Below are 19,652 nucleotides of genomic sequence, written 5' to 3' on the forward strand. Positions count from 1 at the left end.
CAGTACACTGTCATTAGGCTGGCAATTAAATACCATTTCTGAGATTGTGTGATCTGAGTCACCAACATCTGCAAATATCTTTACATCTTGTGTAATAGCTGGCCTCAGATCTTGATACACCGAAGTAAAAAGGCCTCTTTAATGGCTCCCACATTATTTTGGACTTACAACTTCATGATGACAGCAGCTTCTCAAAACAGCCCATGAATCAAATTTATTATCCAGTTTGTCATGTGGGATTTTCTTAACTCTAAGCCAATAGAGCAACAACGAATCAAGGTCATTGTTTATATTGCATGAATAAAAATTAACCACCTGCTCAAAATTTTTTCTTTTGACACTGAAAGGTATTTGGTCTTGTGGACTCTTAACATATGTGGCACTCAACAGTTCTACACATCTGGGAGTATGTGAGAGAAGACTCTCAAATGGCATCTCCTCTCATGCCAATCTGTCTTGACTTTAAAAAAAACCATCCGTCAGCAATCCTACAGCTTCCAACATCAGTAGTTACATATGAGAAAGACAATCCAATTGCAGGATGCTCACCCTAGGAATTAATTTCCTCCCTGACAGTATCATTGAATATTTAAGCAGATCAGTGATTTTCAAATTATGGTTTAGGGGTAAAACCAACAGAATAGGAAGATCTTTTTGCCAAAAGGATCAGAGAAGAGACAGCACGCTATAGGCTTTGAAAACAAAGTCTAGCTCTACCAATCCACTGAAGAAAGAAAGAAATACTGCCTTCTGAAACCACAGAAGGTGTTAAGATAACCGTTTCTTTCCTTAAATTAGAGCCTAACCAGGAGGTGTAATAAAATGTATGCTATATAGACCCAAATAAGGAATGTTACCTTTAAAAATTCCAGTCATCTTTTACGTCTTCAACAGTTACTTGCTGTATGTGTCACACCAGAGGAACAGCCACTGTTGACAGCCAGGAATCATAGCGCATAACCAATAAACACACCACCTAACCACAATGAAAGACAGGAAACTTTGCTTCAAGTGCACACAAGTGCACACCCACAAAGTCTCTCTACAGGTTTTACTTCGAAGTGGACTCCTGCAAGTGACCCACGGCCATCTACAGCAAACACCTGCATTCATAGCACCAGATGGCCAAGCCGATGCTCCGAGCCCTTCCCCACCAGGAGCGGGCAGTACCTCTTTGATCCGCTTCACGAGCACATTCTGATCAAAGGCAACTGCTTCTGCACACTGGTGAAGATGATCTTGGTACCGGAGACACAGCTGCAGCACCTGCTGGGGGTCCAGCTTTTCCAGTTTGGTGTTGGTTGGAGATGTCTGCCCACTGAGGAGTCCTACAAGGAAAGGGAAGGATCAGAGTTAATGTGACTGTTATACAACTAGTTCAGCTGCAAGCCAAGAGGCAGCAGAATAAACCCAGAAGAAAAGCTTTACAAGGGGTAATGAAAAGCTCTTTCAGGATCTTAGGCTACTCAATGGACTTGAGCAATGTCCAGTGAAGACTAAAAGTGGGAAGAGCATGGATTGAAAATTTATGGATGTTTTAGGATTTATAGCAGTGCAAAGAACAGTTTGCCACACAGCTTAGCCCTCCTTGGCAGAACTTAAACACAGAGTAAATGCAGGTCCATAAGGCACACCAGCTTGGTTTTCAGTGATGTGCTGTGTGAGTCCTGTTTTTTCTCTTCCACAAACAATCCTAAATTGTGAAAAATGAACCCCCTCCTCATTTATGTATGTCGGAAGGGGAAGGAGTAGAAATCTACATTCCCATACGGGCACAGGACTCAAAACTATTTTCACTAGAATCATGCTGTCAAAACCAGAGCTCTAAAAATTCCCTGGTCCCCCCAAACCAAATCTGAATAAAAAAATGACCCACCTCAGTTAAATTATTAGGGGTGAAATGTCCATGGTTTGTCTACCTTGCCTTTTTTAAAGCTTCAGAATCATTTAATCTTCCAAGGTTTTTCCTTACATTCTCAAAGGCTAGTTATATACTTCATATATACACACACACACACGAAATTAAGATCTTTACCTACTTTCATGACCAAGTTTCACAAAAAACTCACAAAAAAAAGGCATCAGACTTAAAATTGGGACACTGCTAATATCCAGAGGAACAAAATTGGTCAGAGAAATTTCTCCTGCCCATTGTTTGTTGCCTGCGTAGTGCAACTTGAGAACCTTTGCTGAGCTCAAGCATACATGTGCCATACTGACCACTTTCCCCAAAGCTGATGGAAAAAAATATGCTAAACTCCAAGGCCTTCCTTAGGCTATTTTATTTATTTATTTTCATTTTCCTTCAGCATTAGCACAACTTTTTTCTTGTCGGGACACCATCTGTGACAAACAGCACATACATACAAGCTGCTTTTCCCAAAACATCCATCAAGCTATGTAAACTGAATTCAGTGACTGCACGCATGTGCCCTTTGGGGCTCTCAGTTTACAGACAGGAAAAGACATTAAAACAGCAAATGTAAGCAACTATCACACTAAGCAATTAAAAAAAAGTAATAAATGCCAGTTATTTGTATTGGAAAAGTTCTTCTAAGAACATACCTCAGTGGGAAATGGAAACTATTTTGGATGGCTCTCATGCCTATTGGAAGCTACAAATTGTGACAGAGTTCTTGCCAAAACACAAGAACAAGATAGAAACCAAGACGTAAGTCAGAAGTATCTTATGAATTTGAGAAAGTTAAACCTCTTTGAAAACATTTGCAGACAGAAATGAAAACAAAACTAGGCCAGCAACTTCATCAGATACGATGAAGTAGGTTTGCTTTTCATTAACACTCAACATTTTATTCTCTCAGGATGCTCTCAATTACCCTTTAAAGAAAAACTTTTCTTTCCTCATCTTAAGAGGAAAAAAATAGATAGTTTTGTTTTACTGACTTGCCCACTACAGTTCTGCTGCCTCAGTCAAGAGGTCAGGAGAAGAAACAGACACTTAACCATTTAGCCTCAAAACCCTGTATTAGTAACAGTCAAATTGTTTTGTATGTTTTAGAAAGAATAATCTCAAACAAAATCTTGGGTCCAGCAATATAATTTGCAAATCTTTCAATACTACTTTCAGTTGACCAGCAGGAAGGTGGTTCTCCCCCTCTACTCTACTCTACTCTACTCTCATAAGAGCACACTGCGAGTGCTGCATCCAGCTCTGGAGTCCTCAGCACAGGAAGGACATGGGTCTGTTGGAGTGAGTCCAGAGGAGGGCCATGAAGATCTGAGGGCTGGAGAGTTGGGATTGTGTATTCTGGAGAAGAGAAGGTTCCGGGGAGACCTTATAGCAGCCTTCTAGTCCTTAAAGGGGGCCTACAGGAAAGATAGAGAGGGACTCTTCGTCAGGGGACATTGTGACAGGACAATGGAAAATGGCTTTAAACTGGAAGGTGGCAGATTCAGACTAGATATTAGGAAGAAATTCTTTACTGTGAGGGTGGTGAGACACTGGAACATGTTGCCCAGAGAAGCTGTGGATGCCCCATCCCTGGAGGCTGGGTGAGGCTTTGAGCAACCTGGGATAGCGGGAGGTTTCCCTGCCCGTGGCAGGGGGGTTGGAACTGGATGATCTTTGAGGTCCCTTCCAACCCAAACCACTCTATGATTCTGTGAAGTGTAAAACTTTTATAGAAGCAAACCCACTGAAGGAAACAAGAGTAGTGCTTCCTCAGTTTGTCAGTTCTGATCTTCTATAAAATTATCTTGTCAGGATAAATGTTCAAATAATGTTGTCAACTTTTAATATGTTGAATGTTCACATAGGACTGAGGAGTTCACCGTACACCTGAGGCGGTTATCTTGTTTCTGCACCAATCAAATACATGATGCTATCAACCAACTAATTATCCTTTAGTACTAATCTCTCACCAACTTCTAGAGGAAGAAGAAAATTAGATTTTATTGAAGAGATTTAATTAACATGAAGTGTGTATTTTGGCCAACTTACACTGCTTACGAGAATTTTGAAGTGGAATATGCCAAGGACTGTAAAGTGAGCTATAAAGGAACATGCTACTCAAACTTGTATCATGTACTTACAACCTTGTACATGTTACATAATGCTAAAAGCAACAGTAATAAACTGTAAGGAGCCTCTAATTCACTGCTCAGAAAAAACCAAGCTCAAGTGAAGGGAGACATTAGCTGTTCAGCTGGAATTCTTTCACAAGAAGGCAGAGGTGGAAATACAATCCAGTACATATGGCTGGAGCAGCGATAAAAACCAAACAGCATATGCTGCTCAAAGATTAGGGTATTATTTTGCGTGATACAGTAGGGAGAAGCCAAAGGAATTAGCTTCTCCCAAGACCTCTGGGCTCATTATGACAATGCCAGAGAAAAATTTAGCTTAGAGTTTCAACTGTCAAGAAAGGAAAAAGTAAGCAACAGCATGAAAAAGGCCATGAAGCCTTCTATCTGACAGAAATATCCATTATCAAGAAGTCGACCCACCATTTTTTACTGTTCACAGTAAGTACTTACTACTCATGCTTTAAATATTAACATTTTATTAAAAATTTCCCCATCTACTCCGCTTTCATGAGACCCCACCTGGAGTACTGTGTCCAGCCCTGGGATCCCTAGCACAAGACGTCAAGGGGTTCGAGCAGGTCCAGAAGAGGGCCACAAAAATGGTCAGAGGTATGAGACCCACGACAAAAACGCTGAACCAGTAATGAGACACAGAAAAGGGTAGGGGGTGAAAGAGGGTGGTGCTGGTGTCCTTTGTTCCTTATATTAACAGAGAGCTGAGGAGATCATCTAAAAGCCTCCAGAAATTCAGCAATGCAAAAGTTTCATTTTTAGAGCACAGATGGCCAGCACTGTGAACCTCCAGGTATTATTAAACAAGTCTTCTCTTGAAAATCATTGCTTCCTTCTTAAAGCCCTATCCCACGCTTTCAACTCTCCATTGAACAGGACCATCCCTCAGTGACTGGTCTACATGCGGTTTGTAAGAGGATATGAGATCATATCTGTTGCAACAAAATATTTATTACGTCAGTCTTACAAGTGCCAAAAGGGGGAGAGAGACAGAGGTCACCAAGTGGTTCAGACTCACTCTCAAAACAGCCAAACTTGAACCTGGTCACCAGCACATCTTGGAGCAACTAACTGGTGAGCAGTTATATCACCACTAAGAAAAAGGGTGTTCCTATGATTTAATCTGTGTGATTATTACTCCCCACCCCCCAAGAGCACAATTCTGCTCTTAAATTGGAAGAAAACGGCATCTAAGGTTTTAATTTCTTATTAAATTGGATACTCATTTTTCAAGCTGTTGGTTCTCTTCCAAAGAGGGAAGCACACCAGAAATCATCTTCAGGCTGTTTGAAACCTAGAGAAGAAACTGCTTGGCACATGATGAGTGATGTTAACATACCCCAGCGTGATAAAGAAAGGCAGCATGGAGAATACTGTGGCTTGGGGACAACAAAAATGGGGAAACGGAAGGAGGACTACTGCAGAGCTTTAGTGCATGGACCAAAAATGCTTTGTCAACTGCCAAACATACACAGTCTTGGCTATCAAATTACACCGTAAAACAAATAAGAAAGACCACATTATGTGCCTGCATGACGAAGAGAAGTCAAGATCTCCCACCTACTCTGGATACATTTGATCAGTAAACAGCATGCCCATGAAGGTGATAGACAGCAACTGGGACAAAGAAAGATTCACATTTCAGCTCCTAAATGGTGCTTTAGAAAAAAACAACCCAATACACCAAGTATGTCGTGCATGGAGAAATATCATATATCACTACAAGGCTAGCTGGCCCACGGACTTGACAAATCTGTTATTGTTTCCATATTCCTTGGCAAAGCAGAGGCGTGTTAAAACCATTTTCCTCCTACTTAGTCATCTCCTTGCTGGTTCCAGGTCAACATACACTTCCAACAAATCACATCCGACTGCGCAGAAGAAAGCTGTTAGCTTAAAAAGCATTTTTATGACTGAAAGTGAAGTTCTTGAAAAAATGCTTTACATGCTATACTGATTCGACATACACACAGAACATAGCTAACCACCACAGTCATGTTCTGCTGCTTTAATGGACAATCCTAAGAACAACTGGAGCACTTTTTAACTTGAAAAGTATGAATATTTCTTTTTGACTTCTGTATCAATTGTCAATCTCCTTTTCAACCAGCAACGGTGGACATTACAAAAACAAAATCAATAGGTCCACAGTTCTTAATTTATCATTACAGGCAGCCAAGCACATGATGCTGTGGTTTTCTTACTGATTTTTAAGGCCAGAAAGGGTTGCTGTTGTCAGCTAACCAATCTTTCTGTGGAACATAGGAGAGGACTCTAAAGGTTAAACTCCTTATTCAAGGTGGACCAGAAGTCTACCTTGCCCAAAATACTGCTTCCAACATTTGACAACAGTGGACATTCAGAAAACAACATCTTTATTAGTTCTTCCTCTTCCACAGTCTTCCTGCCTCCAAAAGTTATTAATAAAAATTTCAGGCACAAAAATACTGTGCTCAGTGAAGCTAAGATACTCAAATTTCCCCAATACTTTCTGAAAGGTATACTTTTATCTCCACAATATCCTGTACCAATAATAAGAATGCTTAATTATACACCTCATGAAGAGCTCTTTTCACTAACTTTACACTTGCTACTCTGTAGCTGTGCTGTGGCACAACATAGATCTATGGAGTGGGGTGTACTTTCTCCTGTCAGCTTTACAAGCTCACAAACACACTGATCGGCCTCTTCTCCCACAGAAGACTCAACCTTTCTGATTACCTCTGTAACATCTTCAAAGACTTCTAACCTGAGGCCTTAATTCCCTCTTTGAAAGCCAAGTCAGTTCTTCTACAATGTATAATGGTTACACCTCTAATGATCTAGTTGCTTCTACAATTGCTACTGCTTTGCTGGACCTACTAATCAGCAACACCCTTTTTAAGAGCATCCATTGTAGTGTGTGGCACATATCATCACCTCTTCTCCCAAGAGCAAGGTTAAATGAAGCAACAGATTACACAACACGATTAGCAATAGCTTGTCAACTTTACAGAGGTGTTCCCAGTTCTGGTACTTGTTTCTAGAGGTTTATTACTGTATACATTACCATTTTTTCCCTCAAACCTCTTCTGTGAGCACTTCTTCATCCTTGTAAAAAAATGACATACTTCTTTTGTAGCAAATGCTCATTCAACTAATTGATTTTGCTTTTCTGAAATTATTCTCTGAAGGCAATCCCACGGATTTTTCACCAACTATATAGTAGAAAGCTGTTTTCAAGGAATTTCTGCTCTGGTCTTCTGATGATTTCCTATTTAACCTGCTAGAGTTTGTGATCTTTTGTTCTCCTAACACAATGGAGAAATATCATATATCACTCCTTTTTGCCTTTTTGTTTTGTGTGGATATCTTTTTGCCTACAGCTCCCTTCACACTGCTTTACCTATACAATTTTTCACTCACCCTTCAAAATCACCTGTGCTGCCTACAACGTACCTAATTTCAGCTGTTCCAAACTTCTCCTACTACCTTCATTTTTTATGAAACTCTTCTTCATAAATTTAATCCAAGACAGTAAAACTTTTTCTGCTCTTCTATTCCTCATTGAATTCGAGTAGACTATGGTTAATACTAATACAACAGCATCGAGTAATTTCATTTGCCCTCATTAAGACAGCATTAGTTTTAGCTTAAAAAGCACCAGTGTTTTTCAAGCCTCCAGGAATTTTCCTGTTTTCCAAGAGTATTTAAAAACGATCAACCCCACAATTTACCTCATCAAGCATTTCTAAAGCTCTTGGGTAGAAGCTATTCAGTCTGGCCAACTTCTGTCCTCAGTGGCCACAGGTTAACTATTAGGGTTGCCGTTCTTGTTGCTATTTGCATGAGGAGATTGTTTTGCTAATACCTTCAGGCCTCCTAAGTACCAAAAAAAGGTCCGCACAAGCAACAGATGAAATTACATCCCTAAAGACCTAGTCTTCTTTCTTAACCATTAATGCTTGCACAAGTTTGGAGGCAGCAACTTGCTATTAGCTCAGATAGAGAGCTCATTTCCATGTATTTGCCACGCAGGAAGACTTTAATATAACCCATGGAAAATAAATAATTGCACATATATGTGCAGAATAAAAGGCATTAAAATACTTCCAAACAGACAAGGTAATCAGATTTACAGGGCTCTTTTTGACTGTATCCTTTGAATTTTAATTGTGTACTTCCTCTCTCGTTCTTGAGGATTACAAAGACTGCATTTGCAGCAAAGCCTGAAGAGTCAAAATAGGCTTTTAAAAACAAAAAATAAAAAACCCACCTCCATTAGGAAACATCAAAATTTATACACTCAAATTTGGAAGCCCAAAGCTTCTTAAGAAAAGGGCATACAACACAGAATTACTAAAAGTCAAACATAAAGAAATTGAACCTCAAAAAAAGTAAAAAAAAAAATCTCTGAAACCTTTAAGTGGTCATATAGATGACCACATGATCTTTTCCACAGACCACTGTATTTTCTAAAATCACACCAATAAAACACCTTGTAATAAAATATGTATTCACACCAAGACGAAAGTTGGCTTTGTTGACTGTGTATTTTCAATCCCTGTGAACTTTACTGGGGGAACACAATGACTGTAAGCAAACTGAATAGCTATTATGTGAGCAAAGAACGTATTTGTATTGCAGCAAGGAATGTTGGCTGTAACAGCAGATTTTCCTTCTACTTTGGAGTTGGTACCATGTGATCATTTACTTCTGCATGGGTGACAGATGGCCTGAAGACTCTCATCTTGTCACATCCTTTAACAGGCAGCTTTTCTGACCGCAGAGCTCAAATACGCTCTCAATATGAATACTGCACCTTGGCCTCCTAACACAGTGTAAGCTATTGCCTGTAAGAAATTACTCACCAAGATATAAAAGTCACCTCTCCTTTTGTTCCTCCGCCATTTGTCTTAAAAAACAAACATTGAGAAGATCCAAGATCTTGAGGCTTCTTTCAAAACAGAGTTTGCTACAATTCTAAGACAAAAACACCCCTACACTCTTACAGATTTCCACCTATTAAGATCACAGAATTTGCATTAGAAGAAACTGTGATTCAGAGGGGGGTTTATTAACTGCACTAAAAGAGTATTTGATATTTCTGCCTTCCTATCACACCTCATTTTTGCTTAGGCCTAGATTCTGCAAAGATTTCTATATACCATTAAAGCTCTCTCCTGTCACATAGGGACGGCTACACATAACCCATAATGCACACACAATTCTTTGCACCGCTGAAGCCTGTAACTTCTCCAATGTGATGACTTTTGTCCCATGCTTTGTATGATCTGTACAGAAGTTAGCACAATATATCCTGCTCATGACCAGCACTTTGAAGACTGCTGCAAAACACAAGTGTCTCAGTGATGTAAAAAATTCCTAAGTTTAAATTCCCACTTAAAAAGAAGCAAAACAAGAACAAATCAGAAACACTTCCTCATTTGGATTGTTAGAAATCTGCTCTCGTGAGACCCCACCAGGAGTACTGCGTCCAGTTCTGGACCCCCCAATGAAAGAAGGACATCAAGCTGTTGGAGCGGGTCTAGAGGAGGGCCACAAAGATGATCAGAGGGCTGGAGCACCTCCCATATGAGGACAGGCTGAGAGAGTTGGGGTTGTGTATCCTGGAGAAGAGAAGGCTCCAGGGAGACCTTATAGCGGCCCTCCAGCACCTGAAGGGGGCCTAGAGGAGAGATGGGGAGGCACTCTGCATCAGGGAGTGCAGCAACAGGACAAAAGGGGTAATGGATTTAAAATGGAAGAGGGCAGATTCATACTAGGCATTAGGAAGAAATTTTTTACTGTGAGGGTGGTGAGACACTGGAACAGGTTGCCCAGAGAAGCTGTGGATGCCCCATCCCTGGAGGGGTTCAAGGCCAGGCTGGATGAGGCTTTGAGCAACCTGGGCTAGTGGGAGGTGTCCCTGCCCATGGCAGGGGGGTTGGAACTCGATGATCTCTAAAGTCCCTTCCAACCCAAACTATCCTATGATTCTATGAATGCCTAAAAGGAAAAAAGAATGCATCATCTGCATCCACTGAGATTTCAATCTGCGGTTATTTAGATATGCCTCGTTGTAAGTATGTGATTGCCGACTGTTACATCGTCACAGTCAGCAGCAGTTCCAAAAAATTAGAAGCACATCTACCAATACCCTTCTTTTGAAGCTTCAGGTAGGGAAAAAGGTACATAATGTATTCTGAAAAAAAGCACACAGCTGCACTTTGTCAACCAATAGCAACCAAGATCCTCCCCAGCCCATCTCCCCACTAATTTTTTTTAGTTTTAGAGCACAGAAGTGATATTGAAAAGAGTGCTTTTGACTACACAGTTGCAATATTGTATGGCCAGCTTCCCGCCACAGATCCCAAAGTATAAAAATAAGCACAAGGCTGTAAAAATGGATGGGGCAGTTCACAGGGAAGTGAGAGACGATGGCCCTGTGCCATGCAATAAGCTGTTTTGTTTGGTGGGTTTTTTTAAAAACACATCAAGAGACCCATCATCTGATTATGAAAGCACGTGACATCCGCAGGCTACAACTGACCCCGTTATCCTAAGTACTCTGCAAACCCAAAGTCCAGAAGACTAACGTCATTTTATAAGAAGAGGAATTGAGGCACCAAAAGATTAAATGATTTATCTGAGACCACATGGAAACTGCTGTCCCCTAGCCTAATGACCTCACCGCCAGAACATCCCTCCCTTCTCTCACCCTCAAATACCAAACACCAGCAGGGCAGGCGGCAGCGGAGCCTGCTTTCCTACAGAAACATCAGCACTGAGCATCGTCATGGTCTCTCCCACACAGATTCTCAGACATCTAATAAAGGTTCATAAGACAACCAGAGCCAAATCAACAGTTTCTTCCCTCTGACCTCCAGGTATGTGCACCACAAAAGAGAAGGTCTAACTCCCATCTTCATCACATGCCTCACCATAGCTATTGCACAGAAAACAATTCACTTCACTAAAACCACAGAGAACTAATCCATTGGTTTTGTTTTTCCTCTAGGGTAGCAAAAGGAATCGCAGCACCAGATCAAAAACTAGAGCTAGTCTGAGGAGAGGGAGGAGAGAGGGAAGGGAAGAAAAGGCCAGAGAGGGACCTCTCCATTTTAACAACAGCAAGCTGTCACTTTGTTTGGTTGGTTTTTTTTGGTTTTTTTAATGCATGCAAAGCACTGAGAGAGTCTGAAATTTACCTGTCCACCCATCTTCCTTGAAATAATAGGACATTAACTACCTTTTATATCTCTCTCCCACTGCAAAGTTTGGTTGAAATTTGGCAGAAAATGCAAAGTTTTCTAAGCTGTAGATGGAAGAGAAAAGGGTCAGTGGGAGCAAATAAACTATTTCTTTTAAATATATTTTTTTAAAACCCTAAAATCTACAAGCTAAAACTCATTTAATTCATTCTATTACTAGTAGTAAAGATTAGCCTCATGGCAGTCTATTTTATTTTAGGCAGAAGTACATGGATATTTATCCACCTGACATAGCACATACTAGCAGAAAAAAACAAACCAAACAAAATCCAGTGTCCGGTGGTTTAGAGGAAAGGTGACATTTAAAGTCACCTCTGAGCAAAAGGGCACTCATGTGAAGTTGGGGCATGTGTGCTATTCCACAATAACCAGCCTGTGCACACACACTGATCCCAAGTAAATTCAGCGGGGGCAGAGTACACTGTGCTGCTTTTACGATGAGGCCAAAGCGCACACAGAGGTAATTACTACAAGCATAGGTGAAGTGCTGCAAGCCTGAGTTCACAACCTAGTTTTCTCCATGGTAACTTATTCATAGGCCTTGTGCCTGAGGCCATGTTATAGGAAAGACAATTTAAGGCGAAATGGCCAGCCACTTCAGGCTCATAGAGTCAGATTACAACATGCCTGTAAACGAGGTATGCTTCTTCAACAAGTAACATCTTTTATTAGATTAACAGATATTGCTATCTGTCGGTTTCCTTCAAACTTTTGGGCACTTTCTTCAGTTCAGATGACAATTTGAAAGTTCTCTGCTTGCAATTTATTTCCACAGCATGGCACAGAGCAAGACTGACTCTGTAAGTAAATGGCCTGTTCATCAGCAAGTCCAAGACTTTACTCTTCTTCTCCAGAGATAGAGAAAACTGTTTTAAAAGTGGCAGAGAAAATTTTAAAGATGGCTTCACTGAAAGAGTTCCTTTTAAATAAGGAATAGGATCTGTTGATGAAACACCTTAATGGAGCTTTATAACTGCAAACAAAGCACAGTGCTGATTCTGGTATAACCATAATTTTATACATATAAAATACATGGTTTCTATTTGGTACGTAGCAGCACTTTTAATGTATTTCCTAATTATTTTTTTTTATCAGCACAAAAAAGGGTGACATCTGTGATTTTTTTTCCCCCCTTTCCTCACAGGGATTTTCTGTATCAGATCAAAATACAGACAAGCGTTAGACTTAAAATCATTCACTTCTGCTCTGACAGACACTATATACCCTCAACTACAACTGCAGCCCCAAACCTTAAGGGCTTGAGCCAAGGCACACTGCCATAGTAAAAATGTCATGACCAAGAGTTACTGCCATGTTATGGCTTTTGTCCATTTATCTGAGAGTGCTATCTAAAATATACATTAAAGAAGTACCAACTAAAACATACTATTGACACTTTCTGGCCAGAGGTACTAGGGACAGTAATTTCTCTCTGCTATGTGCTTTCAGAAAAATATAGTGAAGAGTCATTTGTAGATACAACACAGTTGACATTTTCTGTTTTATCATCTTTTCACAAATGTGACTCAGTTTACCACTCAGCCATTCTGCTAAGTAATGTGGGCTGCCACTTCACATTATCATCCAATTAAAATTCAGATGATCCTTATTTCTTAAACTAGATAGCCTGTTTCTTCCTGTGCATTGTGATAACATGATCTGAAAGCTTGTATTGCCTAATTTTGCCCATATTTTTAAAAAGCCTGATTTGGTGACCACACTAAGTTTTCTCTGAAGGCATAGACTTATGAATCGCTGCACTAATCAGGAGTGGAAAAGCCCAAGCTGAACGAAACTTTTTAAATCATGCAACCCACACATACATAGCTCATACAGCATATACTTCACAGTAATTAAGTAATTGCTCCTTAATTTTTCTTATAACAAGTTTAACTGGATTATTTTGTTTATTAGGGTAAATGGTTACCTACTAGCACGTTCAATCGAGTAAAAGAGAGAAAGGCCTACCCACTGCATTCCTCCTGTTCAGGACAAAGCCAGGAAGCATCAGTTTAGGAACCTGGCTGCCATCAGACAATTCAGCCTCTTTCTTTGGCAACCCCACTGTCCAAACAGCACAAAGGTATTCAGGAAGAGCCATTTTCTATTTAAATAATAGAATAATCCTATCATCTGACATTTCTTCTGTGAACACCTGCTGCCAAAGTGTGAACCAATGCTTTCAACCCTGTCCTAGCTCTCCCACCTGCATTTAAATATTCGGGTTTTGTTCCTACCTTCCCAGTTCAAGTTAGCCAAACTCAAGCACTGTTCTACTTTTCCTCCTCAGACTTTAGAAGTAACTCAAGGGATACAATGGATGTCATCTTCCCAGCAGTATTAGTATCTGAATAACTATCACTGTTCCCAGCATTGTATTGCAACATAAGGGTATTTTCCATGGCCAGAAGGAAACATGGAGCTGGCATGAAATTAAAATGACTAAACTTAGGATATTAAAATTACTCAAAGGTTGTGTTAGGAAGAAGAGGAGGAAACAACACAGACACTATTTACTTCTGACAGTGTTTAAAAGACTAATCACTCAGCTTTGTGGGGCTTATTAGGGCACCTAAAGCATTCAACAGTCATACAGAAATAAGTGGCCCGCTGTGCTCTATATCACCTCCACGTTTATCATCTCCTGTCAAATACTGTCAAGTGGCAAAGTGCCTTGAAAAAAGACAAAGCACAATAAGGAATCCCTAGCATGAAGTGTTTTAAAATCCCCAGAGGGAGGGGAAAAAAAAGTCAAGCAAATTGCACCTCCTCGAAAGCAGACAGTTTCCCTTTGCACTTCAGTAAATGAACTCACTAGTAAAATATTATGAAAGAGCATCACCTTACTATTAAAATAAGCTGCTACTTAAGTAAGTGTTGAATACCTAATGACAACAGTTGTGTGATCCTGTCCTTATAGGAAATCTGTAGGTAAGAGTAGTCTAGGAGTACTGCTTTTATCAGCTACAGCAATTAACAGCGTGGGGTTAGCGAGCCTGGGAGCTTCTTGAGCCCCGGCTCCCCACACTGGAAGACAATGACTCGAGTCCCAGAGTGGCCATCAGCCTGGGGAGACACATCTCAGGGCCAGCCTCGAGAACTTCCACATTCCAGCCCCGCCAAGCACGTGCGTCACTCCCTCTGCAGTCAGAGATACCCAGAATGTAACAATTCACTTCTCCCTCCAGTTAACCCCCACCCTCCCCAAACAGCACAGCTGTAAAAAAAAAACTACTTTTTTTAAAATGTACAGTCTGCTGATGGTGTGCTCACACACAGCACGAACCTATTTCCTAAGTCTGTCATGGAAAGTATCTGTCATTTTATAGTAAAAAATCACTTCCTCACCATAACGTTTCTAAATACATAGTAGGTGGAGTTCTGCTCATCCTAAATCACGTCTCCCTCAAGTTACCTACAAGGTCCATTACAAGACCTTTAAAGCCTTTACAGCTGGAAAGCCTCCCATCAGTCAGGAAAAGCCCCTTGTCCCTGGTTAAGAGGGTACCCTCACAAAAGTACATCCTGAGTTGATCTTGGGGCCCTCTGCCACTGAAAAGGACATGACTCTTGTTGCTCTGTCACCCCTCCTTGCCATGCAGGCCAGGCCCCATCCTTGTACCAGTTCTGGTTCTCACTGAGCTCCTCCACAGACAGATTCAGCTCATCAACCTACCTGAAAACCAGCCACTGATCGCTATTAGTTCCCCACCAACCCAGCAAGTCAAACTGGCTCACAGGGATACCAACAAGCCTCAGAAGCAGCACAAAACACACAGTCACAGGTGTGACCTTCCTCCTCTCAGCTGTTAGATCAGCTTGGGACATCTCTGGAGGTGACCTGGAGACAGACATTCTTCCTCCACCTGGGGCACAGCCTGGCATGCAACAATCTAAGACCCCTCTAGGCACAGGACTCACTCTCAGCATCCTCTGACTACACTAAGGGAAAAAGAAAAATACATGTTATGGACATGTACAGCATGAGAATACCACTAGTTAAAATAATTATGGGTACACGAGAAAATGGTCAACTCCTGCTTGTAACGCTAGGAAATACACACAATAGCCAAATAAAACTAAAAACGCTGAATAGTTATTCAACTGTTGAGGATTTTTTTTTCCTGGTATGGCTTTGAAAAAAAAAAAAACACCAAAAAACCACAAACAAGACTTTCTTGACTTGGTTTACTACAAGAGAAACTTGAGGGCATCTCCACTGGGTATTGCTTGTGCACAAAGCCAGTTAAAACTCTTGGCGAGGCTCTGGCTCTGTAACCTCTCCTAACGATTAACAAGGGGCCTGAATCAGACACACTGAGAGGCAAGGCTTGTTCCCCTAGCTCAGGCCTCCTGCCACAGCAGAGGGGCAGCACTCATCTCCTCAGCCCCAAGCGTCCAGCAGCACCCAGAGCAAAAGAGAACCAGACAGACACCTCTCCCCCCCCGTAACGTATCGCTGGGCAGAAAGGTACCTCAAGAACACCACATAATTCTATATATATATTTATATATATACACATCCACAGAGCTCAATTTCTCTTCAGTGACTATCTGAAACAACTTGGCTTGTGACACTGCCAGCAATTCATTCTTATATTCTGCGCAGAAGGTTCTGACTTTAGATAAGAAATAAAATGCCAGGAAGGGATGAGCAGTAAAGCCAAAGACAGCCTTGTTGCCAGGCAAATACTCATCTTTATTATAAAAATAGGGAGCAGGAAAAAAAGAAGAAAAAAGGCAGAATGCTTCCAAATTAAGTTTTCAAGACTATACATGAAAACAATTGGAAATTAAACCTTTGGTGGGCCATTATCTTCATCTGCGGCTATTTTTTAACAACAGAGGTGAGAAAGTTATTTTTCACTACGTTTGGCATTTTCAAAGCTCTTATAATAGTCATATAATGCAAACTGTAGATTCTCAGCATTCCTGTGAGACAGCACCTAAGACTTTTTGCTTTTCAGATAGCTAAAGATTGAAGAAAGGATCACACTCTGATGCTTACAAGTGTTCACTCAGTGTTGCCCTGCCACCCAGAGCTGGGCTGCTCTTCTCTTCCTCAGCAATTTAAACAGACACAGGCTCAGCTGCTGCACTGGCATTTGCAGGGTTCGGGGTGCCCAACCGGCTCCAGAAGGGGCCCTCGCTCCCCCACCCACCCCCTTCCCAGAGGGCTGTGTCCTGCTCTGAGCCCAGCACCCCCTTTCCCAGGCTTAGCACTCACACGGCCGTGAGACGTTTTGGTTCGAGCTGACTGATCCAACAAAAGCCTTGCTCCTCAGCAGAACTGCTTCTCTTCCCCACTGGCCCAAACCACAAGCACCGGCCACCTCCCTTTGGGAAATGCGGATAGGGTGGCTTACTTGTCGAGACCCGAGAGACAGGCTGCCTCGCTTCACCCTTGCTGGTCTGCAAGAGGTGGCTGCTGCAGAACAGCCAGCCTATGCCGACTCCGTACCTCCAGCAGCTTGTTCCCGTGCACAGTCTGCAGACTCTGTAGCTTCACTTTAACTTTCAGAAAACCCTCCATCAGGCCCAGTATAATAATGAATCCAGCAAAACACCAAAGTCCTACAAACAATAAATCCTGGTCTAAGTGATCTCTAAATACTACATCTACCACTGATGCACCAACTGGAAGATGGTTTCAACGTTAGGTTCATTTACCGACTACAATCTGTACTTTCTTCTCATGAAGGTGATAGACCTTGCACACTTAAACTTGGTTCACATTAGCCTGGCCAGTAATGTCAGGATGGTTGTATGACCTGCACCTGTGAACAGAAACCAGCTGTTCCAGATACACTTCTGCAATTACTTTAGCATTGCTTTTTCAAATTGTACAAAAATAGGTTCAGAGGTAGGTTTCTGAAAAGGGATGCAGAAGGGGATCAGTCACAATTTTTACAGAAGTTGTAGGGGAAGAATGTTGATTATCTGAGAATCTGTGACCACAGAGGTGATGACAGAAGGGTCTTAAAATTTTTTGTTCTGAAATCATGGTGCATTTCTTGTTTTCACTAATACATAGCAACATGTTGACTACACATCTCCACTCTAACAAAAAAAAAAGTCTAAAAGCAATATGAAAACAAACTGTGTTAGTGTAGACACATGCATCTCTTCTTGGGTTGAGAAAAGTAATAGGGAAACTAGCCCTACAGAAGACATGTGTGACACTAACATAGAACAGTACCTAATTCCTCAACTGCCTTAAAATTAAGGTACAAAACAATTTAGAACATGTTAAAACTTTAAAGTCAGGGATCTTAAGATTCTCTTAGAAAATCATTAGTACATTAAATGTTTTCATTCCACTCTCTAACCAGTAAATATGTGATTTTTTTCTCCTCTTCTTCTAACTTTATTTAGGGAGAGGACAGCACAAACACAACAGCTTTTCCTTGTCCAGTCTGCCTTGAGGTCCGATGCACTGTTCTTTGCTCATAACCAGAGCCGAGGCATTGCAAAAGAGGCCTGAAGCGTGCACATCTAATAAGGTCATTCAACAGAGAGCACTCAAACCTATTCAATCAACACCATGCTAGCCAAATTTTTTTGAATTAGATAGCGCGGTCTAGCAGGAAGTCATTAAATTGAAAAGCTTCCAGAGTCACATATACCTGAGGAAGTCGCATAATGAGAGGGTCAAAAGCTTCGCCTTCTTACACTACCACAACAGCTCTAAAAGCACGGTGATGAGAAACAGTTGAACATAAGTTACACTGTTAAGTTGATTTGCAAAGCTGTGTTCCCAACAATCCTGTTTTTAAATTATTTTCTATTCGGAAAAATAATGGCCCAATTTTCCATGAGTGCTCAATATCCTGACAGGCTGTTTGCTAACTACACAAATACCTTACAGATGTTTGGGTAGCTGTAGGCTGCTCATAGCAACTTATATACATGGTGGAGATGAGGAAAGTGAGAGATACAGGACACAAAGATCTCCACATCTGTCCTGCTAGAAGGCTCAGTAGTGGCATGTAGTCCACTTTAGGAGAGCTCTTTTCCAGTTTAATTTATGCTACTTTAGAAACAGTCTGCTCTGAACTAGAAGACATGAACACAAACAGACCAAACACCACAGAACTCCTATTTTTGTTAAGAAAAGAAAGTTCTGAGACCAAGTCATATGTGTTTAAAAAAAAAAAAAAAGCCATGTCACCTCTATGCTCTACAATAGCATTCATACAGGGGATAACCAGCAGTAAGTGTTACATTAGACCCCTCGCAGATTAGATGCTGTTAATGATTTCCCATAGTTTTCTTGTTTTAGAAGACTATTTGTTTTGTTTTCAGAAGCAGTTTTTTCTAAAACTGCTCTATCACAACATTCATTCATTGTATCTGTCCCTTTGCTGAGGTGCTTTCCAACACCACTCACCATCAAATTCACCAAATACCAGTAGTTACCTCTTAGTTTCAGCCTGGTACTTGCTGGAAGGCAGCTTTTGCTGTTCTGCTGCCTGCCTGTGATAAGTCTCTTTGCAGAGAAAACTTTGCATTACTTTAAGTATAAAATATGATGAAGCTTTAAAAGAAGACCATGCAGGGGCTGAGCACGAAGGGAGGTCCTCCTGTTCATTGGCCAGGCACTGAAGCTACCAGAGGTCACAAAAGCTGAACTTCTTTATTCAAGAAAAAATTCCCATTAAAGCCAAATGAGGTTTTGTTGAATAAGGGCCACAGGAATGAGCCCATAGTACGTTCTCGACTGGGAGCAAGTTGAAGCAAATTACGCAACAGCTGTCAGGAATCTGTGTACAGCTCTTCAGAGCCGCAGTGTAGGAGGAGCCCTGAAGCATCCTTAACCTTTGTCTATTTATGTCCCAGCACTGAAATGTCTTCCAACAAAACAAGCCATGCTTTTATGTATTTTTATTAGCCCAATTTATAGCAAACAGCTCTCTCCTCCTCTTCCTCTTTCCCCTCCGCTCCTTCCCACCCTTCCCTCTCCTTTCCCCTTGCTGTGTTGTGCTGTTTGTGTGGAAAAAACCGAGCGCCTGCCCTTGCCAAGAGTGACATCAACTCATTCTTATCCGGTGATGTCCAGCAGAATCTTCCTCTGATAAACATTTGCTCAGTGTCAGAGCCCCAAGGTTACTGGCTGCATTTTGTTTTCATTGTGGCTTGTTTTCTGACACTTTGCTGCTCCTTATACATTGAAATCTCCCCCCTCCATGTCTCCGACCTAGAGCCAGAGCGAGGCAGTGAACAGGACATTACTCCCCGCTTCCCCGGGTCTTCCCACCACCCCCTTCCCTCTGGAACAAGAGTTTGTCTGTCTCTCTATGAACAATAAAAAACTGATACTGTGGAGAAGCAAAAAAAAAA

The 19,652-nt window shown here is 41.3% G+C and overlaps 1 protein-coding gene across 1 annotated transcript in view; it reads right to left on the reverse strand.

Annotated features, from left to right (window-relative positions):
- The window catches only part of LOH12CR1 (loss of heterozygosity, 12, chromosomal region 1), a gene marked incomplete at its 5' end in the record, with an annotated part of 68,707 nt that overhangs the window by 17,306 nt on the left and 31,749 nt on the right, over positions 1-19,652 (reverse strand). The window contains one exon of the mRNA XM_010076442.1: positions 1,171-1,328. Coding sequence (XP_010074744.1) covers positions 1,171-1,328 — 158 coding nt within the window. The remainder of the gene's footprint in view (positions 1-1,170; positions 1,329-19,652) is intronic.

The sequence above is a fragment of the Pterocles gutturalis genome, unplaced genomic scaffold (assembly GCF_000699245.1).
Source record: "Pterocles gutturalis isolate BGI_N339 unplaced genomic scaffold, ASM69924v1 scaffold26708, whole genome shotgun sequence".
Taxonomy (NCBI): domain Eukaryota; kingdom Metazoa; phylum Chordata; class Aves; order Pterocliformes; family Pteroclidae; genus Pterocles; species Pterocles gutturalis.